Below are 10,280 nucleotides of genomic sequence, written 5' to 3'. Positions count from 1 at the left end.
GTGATGCTTGTATACTGGCTGGGTGCAGTCTCACCCTCCTTTGGGGGGGGTGTGTGTGTGTGGTGTGTGTGTGTGTGGGGTGTGTGTGTGTGCGATGCTTGTATGCTGACTGGGAAGGTGCAGTCTCACCCTCTCTTGGGGGGGGTGTGTGTGTATGTGTGTGTGTGTGCGATGCTTGTATGCTGCCTGGGAAGGTGCAGTCTCATGCTCCCTCCCCACACTAACAAGAGCCTCACCACCTCTTCTTTTTTGACTTCTTTCTTCTGGAAAAAGACAGCGGGAAGGGAGCTATAAGTAAACCAGGGCGAAGTCCTCTGAAAACTCCGTGACAGCGCTTGCCCTCCAGCTCGCCTGCGGCCCCCGGAGGCACAGCCCCCGGGAAGCCAGCAGCACAGATGCTGGCCCAGTTTCCAGATGCACAAACTGAGGCCCGTGGAAACGCGAGGCAGTCCAGCGGGTGCCCGTGGGCCCAGCAGCCTCTGTGCTGCCCCATGGGGGGCGGGCCAAACCCTCCAGCCCGGCTCCACCTCCCTCCTCCCAGGAAGCTCCGTGCCCTGGGCTGTGGTGCCAGGGGCGTGTCCTGCACCAGAGTCAGCAGGCTGGTGTGTGACAAGCTGCCAGGAGTCTCCCTCTGAGGAGCTCTGGAGCCTGCCTGTGAGCCAGCCTGAAGCCAAGCCTGCTCATGCTCTCTCTCCCATCCTCCCTGGTCCCCGTCACCCTCTGCCCAGACCCAGAGTCACCTGCAGGGGTGGCAGACCCCAAGGCCCGCTCTTGCCCATGAGCCCTGGGAAAGTTCTCAGCCTGCCAGAAACACTCCTGCAAAGGAAGCTTCCATTAAGCCCAATAGGTTTTGTTTGAAGGTTCTCAATTTTTTTTCCTAAGTATGATAAACAAGACCCCAGCTCATACACCTGACTCAGAGACCGCACGCCCCAAGAGGTCCCCTGGTCAAGCCAATGCGCCACCCCCATGCTGAGTGACAGCTGGGCCTCCTCTCCTCCCCGGCATCAGGCTGCTCTTGGGGCCTGAGATCGCAGCAACTTCCTCTCTTCATGACACCAAGGTGACCTTCCCACCTGGCATTCGAGGGTCCCTACCATCTGACTCCGCGATCCTTCCCTTCCCATCCCTCTCCCAGCTGGTGGCGTGGCCGGGCCGTTTCTAAACTCAGCCTGGACTTCTGTCCCTCTAGCCCCCACCTTCCCTCCACAAAGCTGTCCCTGACTGTCCTCCGACAGCCCGTCTAAAGCCCTGTCTCCCAGAGAAGCTGTAACCCAGGGGGTCCAGACTCTGCACAAAAGGCTGCACGGGGGATTCGGGAAGTGGAAAACGATGGAAAAACCACACGTGTGTGATCCTCTGTGCGTCCTTAGTCGCTCAGTCTTGTCCGACTCTCTGTGACCCCGTGGATTTAGCCTGCCAGGTTCCTCTGTCCATGGGATTCTCCAGGCAAGAGTATTGGAGTGGGTTGCCATGCCCTCCTCCAGGGGATCTTCCTGGGCCAGGGATCGAACTGGCGTCTTATTATATCTCCTGCATTGGTGGGCGGGTTCTTTACCACTTTGCCACCCAGGAGAATGATTCTCTGGTGAAGCTTTCACGGCTATCAGGAGGACTGGGCTGCCCCATGTCAGGGCTGGTTAGTTGACTGCTGAGGTGACTCGTGACGTGTTCTGTGCGCATGTGACACTTGCCTGCTCTGGGTTCTGAAGCTCAGAAAAATGAACCTATTGGCCTGACGTCGTGCCTACGACTGGGGTATAAACTGCCTCTCAGCGTCGATCCTTCCAGATTGTCAGCTCTTGAGCACAGAGACCAAGGCAGATGTGTTATCTGTAGTGCCACAGTCTTGACCTTATAACTACAGCCGGAGGGGCTCAAGGGCAAGGCTGGTGCTGCCCCGAACACGGGGGCCCCAGCTCCGGGCCTGACCCTGGCGACAACTGCTCTGTCCTGCAGGTCTGGTTCCAGAACCGGAGGGCCAAGTGGAGGAAAAGGGAACGCTTTGGGCAAATGCAGCAGGTTCGGACCCACTTCTCCACGGCCTATGAGCTGCCCCTCCTCACCCGAGCGGAGAACTACGCCCAGGTGAGTCCCTGCCCCTAGCTGCTTGCTCTGGGGCCCTGAGGAGGAGCACCTTCCCCAGAGAGAGAGCTCGGGGCTCCAAGTCCCCACTTCAGGTTCCAGGAGCGCACTTGTGTCTCCAGGATGTGGGAGGCCCATAATTCTCTCTGCCCCCCATAAGCGCTGACCCAGCCTTGGCTGGACTTTAGGGAAGGGGAGACTGGGGGAGGAGCTTGAGAATGACTTTTCCTTCGGCCTTTTGGTGACGGGCATCGGAACCGAGGCATGCTGAAGGCCAGGGGCCCTCCAGGCCACCAGGAGCCACCCAGAGTGTTTCCTAGGAGAAGGGGTTCCTGAAGTTGGAGGACGTGAGTGAGGCAAGGCTGGAATGAACGTGGGATTCTGAGACCCAGGATTTAGGCTGTCATCCCAGCTCCAGAGCTTTCTCCCTTCAGGCAAGTCACATGTCTGAGCCTCAAGTTTCTTCACCTAGGAACTGGGTAGTTTCAAAGCACCTGCCTCAGGACTTCCCTGGCCAGTGGTTAAGACTCTGTGCTTCCACAGCTGGGGGCCTCAGGTTCAACCCCTAGTCGGGGAACTAAGATCCTACATCCCACACAATGTGGCCAAAAAAAAAAGCACCTGCCTCAACTCTTTAAGGAGGTTGTTGGAAGGTCTACGTTAGATTGTGCAAAAGTGCTTTGTGAATTACATGGTTTTAGGAAGGTTGCCTTGTATGGCCGCGGCTCTCCCAGTCGTCTGGCCCATCTCTTCCCATCCCTTCCAGAGCATCTTCTTCCACGGCGGTCCATCAGTCCCTCTTCCTGGTGACATTTGGGTCCTCAGTGGGATGTCAAGGGATGGGAAGCGATGTGGGTGAAGTCAGGCAGCCGGGACCCTTGGAGAGATGCGTCTGGGGCTGAGTGCCGTCCTGACGCGCCTCAACCTGCCCTGCAGAGGCGGCCGCTTCCTTCCTCTCAGGCCGCCTTGTGCTGTGGCCTCCACCTTCTGCTCCAAGCCTGGGCCCGCCCAGCAGTGAGCCAGGCCACAGGCTTTCCTAGGCCTCCCTTTCCTCACTCTCCTGGAGCCGAGATAGCCCATGGTCCCTGGGTACCCAACGGGACCCGAGCTGCCGCTGCTGCTCCGGGGATTCACATGGCAGGGGCAGGGGCAGGCCCAGGGACGAGGCTGGGAAATGGGGGGGGGGTCTCCTGCACACACACAACCTGCATCAGCTCCCACCCCACCCATATCTTCCTCTCCTCTCTCTGTCCCCTCAGCCAGCCTCTCTGTGTCCCCAGGAGGATGGACCTCTAGCCCGCACTCCCTGGCGTTGACCTCTGCTGCCCGAGCTCACACGCCAGAGGGGCTCATGCTCATTCTTCTCACGCAGCACCACACACCACATCCCCCAGGCCTCTCGAGAGAGGGGGTCCCCGTCACCCAAACCTGCAAGCAGTTCTTGTCACTGCAGTCCCCATGGCATCTGGGGGCATAGCCCCCTAGTCACTCCTTTTATTACAAACTTCTGTGAATGTACTCCAAACACTGGGGGGTGGGGGGCAGGGGGCAGGCCAGCAGAAGCTGCTCCAGGACCACTGAGAAGCCCTTTCACGTGGCTGAGAGGTGCACCATCTCCTCACAGCCCATCCTGCCTACCAACACCCCCGCCCCCGATCACACAGGAGAGATGCAATTCTGGCTGAGTCCCCAGCTCTGCCTCCCCATAAATGCTGGGGGAAAGTGGGGTCTAGAGCTGGAAGCTGGGGAGGGGGAAAGGATTTTAGCTGCGCAGATAGAAGACAAAGTGTCCAGTTCAACCCCTCACCCGCTGCCCGAGCACCTTCCTCCTCCTCCGCCTGTCTCTGCCCCAGCCCGGAGCCTGTGGGCATCCCGCCTGGCTCTGTCCATCCACTTACCACCTCCCGAGGTAGCCCTTTCAGACCCTGAGTTACTTCTGAAGCCTCAAGGGCACCGGCCCCTAGGACCTCCACTACTGACCTTGGCTTCTAAGAGAATTGAGGCCCCCCCACCGTCCACTCTCAGAGTGGACAGCTTCGGAGCCCACATTGCCAATGCCAGAGCTCTCTGAGCTCGTGTCCCCTCCCATTGATCAAGTCGCAGGGGTGTGCCGGGCCTGGGGAGGAGCCGGAGCGGGGTGAGGCCCAGGTGCTGACCCTAAGTGGGTCCATGGATGGAAAGACAGAGTATGCCTCTGCGTCTAAAATCTGGGGCTGCCGGAAATTCCCTGGTGGTCCAATGACTAGGACTCTGACTCCAGGGGGCACAGGTTCGATCCCTGGTCAGGGAACTAAGATCCTGCAAGTGGTGTGGTCAAATAAGTAAACGAAATTAGGGGCTGCCCTCAGCTGGTGAGCCGTGCCCCGGGACGACTCTTTCACTGGACTCTTGATGGAATTCAGAGTTCAGGCCTTAAAATGGAGTTTCTGTCCACTGCTCTCCTGGACCTGGGAACGGAGGAACCAGAGCATACAACCCCAAGGGTCCTAGGGGGCTGGATGGCCAGGCAGGTTTGGAGAGCCTCCCAGGTAAACACTCGGGAATGGTTTTATCACAAGGACGGGTTCGTAAGTGAAGAGAGTTCCCCCGTGAGGGACAGGAAAGCACCCCCACGTCCTGCCAGCCTGTGATGCATCTCCCTCCCCTCTCCCCAGATTCAGAACCCGTCCTGGATCGGCAACAACGGGGCCGCCTCGCCCGTGCCGGCCTGTGTGGTGCCCTGTGACCCGGTGCCCGCCTGCATGTCCCCTCACGCCCACCCCCCCGGCTCCGGGGCCAGCGGCGTCACCGACTTCCTGAGCGTCTCAGGGGCTGGCAGCCACGTGGGCCAGACACACATGGGCAGCCTGTTTGGAGCCGCGGGCCTCAGCCCAGGCCTCAATGGCTATGAGCTCAACGGGGAGCCGGACCGCAAGACTTCAAGCATCGCGGCCCTCCGCATGAAGGCCAAGGAGCACAGCGCGGCCATCTCCTGGGCCACATGACAGGGCCACCCCGCCCCATCCCTGCGCCCTCCCCTGCCCTGGGGCACTGGCCACACCCATGGTCCCCAGGCCCCCGGCCCCCCACTCGACTCCCCTCTTAGGCACCTGGCCTGGGCCCAGGGGCCTGACCCTCAGCACTTTCAGCCGCCCCAAGTCTGAGGCCCCCGGGGACTGCGAGGAGGGAAGCGGGCAGCGGGCACCGAGGCCGGGCCCCCGCTCCTGGCCAGAGGCAGTGGAGGCAGCCAGGTGGCACGAGTTCTGCAGCTTTGCATCCATTATAAGCTGAAGACCCTTTCTCCCCACTCCTGCTCCTCCGCCCTGCCTGGTTTGACCATTGAGTCGAGGCTAGATTCCCACCTGGACCAGCTGTGGCTACGGTACCGGCAACGTCCGTCCTTCCCTCTGCTGTGTGGTCCCCAATCACCAGCCTGGTGACCGTGTCTGGAGAACAGATGCGCTGCCCAGTCAGCCTCTGCCATCCCATCTCCTGTGCTCTCCCTCAAAGCCTGTGGACTCCAACCTCCTAGACCCAAGGCACCGGCCTCGCCTTTACCCTGGGCGCGAGGAGCCCCCGTCCTGCTGTCTGTCCCCCGTGCTGGATGCACCCGGAGGGACTGGGCAGAGAGAGAGAGGGGCTGGAGCCAAAGGAGCCCGCCGTCACCCAGCCACACTGGCCCCCTCGGACCCCAAGGCTCCGGATCTGGGTGAACAGTGCAGGGAAGGAGGCCCGCCACCTGCGGCCCCCAAGGTGCTGGAAGCAAGCTTCTAGGAGCCGGGAGGGCTGCAGGGAGGCGTCCTGGGAAGGCAGGGGCTTGTGCACACACGTCGGCTCTCCGGCTGCCTTGACTCCCCGCCTCAGGCAGGATGATGGTGGCAGGGGGCAGGTCTGGGTAGCTTTGTTCCTCGCCCAGTCTGGCCCCTCCAGGGGGAATCTGAAGATCCTGGTCACTCGCTGGGGCTGCTGGGCCAGTGTCCTGGTGCGGAAGGACTCGCATCTTGACACAGCCGCTAGGGCCTGGGGGCACGGCACCAGAGCAGGCTGTGGGGTCTGGCAGATGACAAGGGCACACTCGCCCGGCCTCTGGGCAGCAGGTCAGCCCCCACGTGGCCTCAGATGGCCTTCCCGGTTAGTGGCCTCCAGTGCCACACCTGCCCAGAGCCTTCCGTGCAGTCCTCCGGGCATAGGGCAGAGAGCGCCTGCCCTGGCAATTCTGCCCTGGGGCACGGGTGACCCCAGCCCCTTGTTCTGGCTTCCGGAGGGCTCATGTGGGGCTGAGCTCCCTGGGGTCACTTGCTCTGTTCTGGACACAGTGCTTTCTGGAAGCCGATCTTCCTGCCTGCAGGAAGGCCTCCTTCTCAGGGGGGCTCCATTTCCACCTGACATGCAGCCTGCAGCTTGAGTTTCAGCTCCAGGGCCCAGGAGTCAGCTAAGCTTGGGGCACGGGGTACCCATCCTCCAAGGAGGCCTTTTGAGCACTGGGAGGCCCCCTTGCAGGTATCCCCGAGGAGAAGGGCCTGCTTTTTATCCCTCTACCCCAATCCTGTCAGTGAGGAGAGCTAGGTCTACCAGGCCCAGGGGCCTGGACTCAGCACAGTCTCTTGGGTGGTAGGGAGGGGTGAGACTCTCCCTCTTTGAGCTGCTTAGGTTTTTGGGGATGTGGCCATCTCCAGCTGTGTCTCAGTCCTCTTGTGCTCTGGAAACAGGACTATGGAAGGAGCTGGCCTCGACCCTCCCCCTAGTAAGAGTCAGACTTCTTTGGGAATCGTAGCTCTAAAGTTGATCTTCTTGAAGTGAAAAGCATCTTGGACATTGAATTAAATGTTCTTGGAGGCTTAGCTTTAAGTGTTTTCTATGTTTGAGGATCTGGGAATAACTCTTAGGAAGACTTTTTTAGTTCTAAGCTTGGCTGAAACAACTCAAGACTCCCAAAATCTAGGAAAAGGAAGGAAGAAATGGCTTCAGGTTGGAGACAATCCCCCCTGTTCCTACTTAAATGCCACCATGGCTGGAAAGACCTGGGAGATATGTTCTGACCTGGGAGATATGCTCTCACCTGGGTGAGAATCAGACAGAGAGAGAGAACCAGGATAGACACTGAGGGGGAGGGAAGGGAGAGACACGGCTCTTAAGTGGAACCTTCTGGAAGGGACCTCTGGTGATCAGTTCCGCTGGGTGTCTGCCTTCCACCTGGGCCAGACCTCAGTCAGGCAAATTCCATTCCTAGGCTTGAGAAGAAAAATCTTCCGATAGAAGAAGGCTCTTTGGCACTGACCGCCTGTCCCACCGATGCAGCTAAGTATTTAGGATTAAACATCAGCATGAAACACCTCTGCATCTCCCCACGGGCAGCTGCCCACCCCTAGGCCTGCCCTTGCCCTGTTCTAGCCCCTAGGGCTTGCCTGACACTCTAACAATCACAGACTCACCGAGCGGGAAGGGATCAGAAACCTAGCCTGCCCAATCCCTTCACAACGGAGATGACCCCAGTCCCCAGTGGGGAAGGTGATCATTCTGAGCCACGTTTCACTTGAGGCAGAGCTAAGAGAGGGGCTCTGATGACCGATGCTGCGTGGAGCTCCAGGGTAGGGGGCTGGGCCCAGGCCTTCTGCGTTCTCAGCCGCTGGGGCGGGAGGTACCCTGCAGCCCCTCATGTGATGGCTAAAGCAAGCTTGGGTGTGACTCTGGGCTGGCGGCGTCCTCAGGAGCGCGGTCTGGTGAAGCCAGGTGCAGGGGAGAGTGGATGGCTCTGGGGGTCACTGTTAAGCCAATAAATAAGCTAAAAGAGGTGGGGTTTCCTTTGCCCTTTGCCTAAAATCTCAACAGAGATGGCCACACAAAACCGGAAATAATGGGTGGCTGGCAGGCCCCCTGGGCAGCCTCCTCACGCTGCCAGCCCCCCGAATCCTGCTGGGAACCAGTCTCGGCGGCCAAGGCTTGACACTAAGGTGCTGCTACCATCCTCAGATGCCGTCGCTGCTCCCGGGGCAGCGTGGGGAGAGAGGGCTCCGGGGACTCATGGAAAGGCTTGTCCCTGAGTCTTCGACGGCACTTGGAAGACACGGGCTTTGGAACTTTCCTTGAATTCTTTCCACTATACTTGATTCTTGTCTCTCACCGCCACGCCCCCAAGCATGGTTCAAAGACACTGCCGGGGGCTGGCGGTAACAAGCGTGAGGTGGGTCCCCAGTACATGAGGCCGCGGCCACATCGTGCCCAGCGCCAGTGTCCCCTCTGCCCTCTTCCAGCTGGGTCGACGAGAGGAGCTCCTCCACGCAAATGACCACGAATCCTGCTTCTGCGGCTTTTCTCCCCCTAGGCTGGACAGTTCTGGGGCTTCTGGTCTGTTTGACGGCCTGGCGGGTGCCAAAGCCAACAACAGGCCTGGTGGGGAGTGAGGATGGCTGGGCAAACAGGCCCCCAGGATAATAATCCATGACCACAAAAGAGAAAACTGGGAAGACAATGAAAACTCAACTCCTCAAATTCCTGGGGAGCCCATGTGACGTCTGTAAAGATGCTAGGGGAGAGGTGTTCCAGTCAACCAAACATTAACCTGCCCTGCCCCGCCCCTTCTTCCCCTTCACTTACACAGATAGAGCTAGGCCTTTATACTACTGATTCTGAAGGACAGTTTTCAATGTCTAATAGTCTGTCTGGTGTGCAGTGGGTTGAAAAGAGAGCTGAGTGCTGGAAGGAACATGAACCTCAATCAATAATGACTGTTCTCCTTGTAAGATATTGTAACCCTGTATAAATGCAACTTTTCCTTTAGCTTAATGGCCTGGGGTGGAATATTAAAAATATATATGAAAAAGACATTAAAAATTCAGAAAAAAAATGTATAAAAAAAGGAGGTCGGTTCCATAAAGTTTTACTGCCTATACCACCATGTAACTACATTATAGCAAAATATTAAAAAAAAAAGTTCTTGCCTTTTAAAGTAAGTTATTGCACTTACATCTTTGGGGGGAGGGGAGGACTGTTGGACTGTTGACGAGGAGGGGGCGCTGGGGTCCAGGCGAGGGGCCACGTGGCGCGTGGGTGCCGCTGCGTGTTCACAGAGCACCCTTGGCTGGGCACGGCCCACACTGTCCGCTTGGCTGTTGTTTGCAATAAACTCCTTCTCCTTCCTGCCCTCAACTGGAACCTGTCTGTTTTGTTCCTAACTTGTGACAGATGAAATGTGATCAGAGGGGCCTCTGAAATCTCACGTTAATTGAAGTCGGCAAAAAATACTAACAGTGCCCTTTTGAACTGCTGACACAGTACAGAATGGATTACCAGGGCTAGATTAACAACAGGTGGCCGGCCAGGGCTCCTGCACAAAGACGGGTGCATGGACCCCAGAGGACCTGCCTTCACAGCAGACAAGCAGTGTAGGGAAATCAGGGGCCACCCCTGTGTCTCCAGTGCGCTCATCACGGCCCCTCGATATCACTGGTGCCATCTGGGTTTCCGGGGTCTGTTCTGAAAGCGAGGGGCCAGCCAGGGCACGGAGGTCAGGGTGGGGAGACCCGGCTGCTTGGGAAAAGTGGTGCAGGACAGACTTCCAGGAGAGGCAGATCTCTGTCCCAGCTCTAATGCTTAGTGGCTGAGAGAACTTGCAGGAGGTAAGGCCTGGGGATTTTTTTAAAGCAAAGCAAAGCAAAGCACTAATATACAAATTATAAAGCCAAGCTGGAGGCCCAGATTTTGCTGTGCCATAGGTGCTTCCTTGCTTTCCAGCCTAAAGGTGACTCAAGCAGTTAGTCACCCCTCTGTATGCTGAAGGGGAGGCATCCTTGTTTGCCTGACCCTCAGCTCTCACATCTGAAGGAGGGGAAGAAGCCGGTCTCTGCCCAGTTTACCAGTTCGTGGGGAGGTTTGCGGGGCAATGGCCCATGCCTGGGCTTTGTAAGCTGATGTGGCAATAAGACATGAAGGGCTATGATTATTCCTGGAGAAAGACGTCACCCTCCGGCTACCAGCTCTGAGCCGGACAGGACATTCCTTTTCATCTTCTCTTTCTGACTATGTAAATACCGCTTTCCTGGAGCCACATCTCAGATTTGGTACCGTTAGGGGAAGCACTCTGACTGAAACCACCCATCCTGGCTAGGAATCATAGTAACCATCTGCGTGAGTTACTTTAGGACAAGAGGTCCTAGTAAGGAACATGGAACTAACAAGCCACCACCAACTGCAAGAGGTCTGGAAAGGTCAAAAGGAGC

General features: G+C 58.0%; 1 protein-coding gene across 1 annotated transcript in view; it reads left to right on the top strand.

Annotated features, from left to right (window-relative positions):
- The window catches only part of ALX4 (ALX homeobox 4), a 48,524-nt gene extending 43,455 nt beyond the window's left edge, over positions 1-5,069 (top strand). The window contains exons 3-4 of the mRNA XM_040259058.1: positions 1,960-2,088; positions 4,740-5,069. Coding sequence (XP_040114992.1) covers positions 1,960-2,088; positions 4,740-5,069 — 459 coding nt within the window. The remainder of the gene's footprint in view (positions 1-1,959; positions 2,089-4,739) is intronic.
- The last annotated feature ends 5,211 nt before the right edge of the window (positions 5,070-10,280 follow it).

This window comes from Oryx dammah, unplaced genomic scaffold, assembly GCF_014754425.2.
Source record: "Oryx dammah isolate SB20612 unplaced genomic scaffold, SCBI_Odam_1.1 HiC_scaffold_17, whole genome shotgun sequence".
NCBI classification, from domain to species: Eukaryota; Metazoa; Chordata; class Mammalia; order Artiodactyla; family Bovidae; genus Oryx; species Oryx dammah.
Note: the sequence above shows the minus strand (reverse complement) of the source record. Positions and strands in the feature narration are given on the sequence as shown.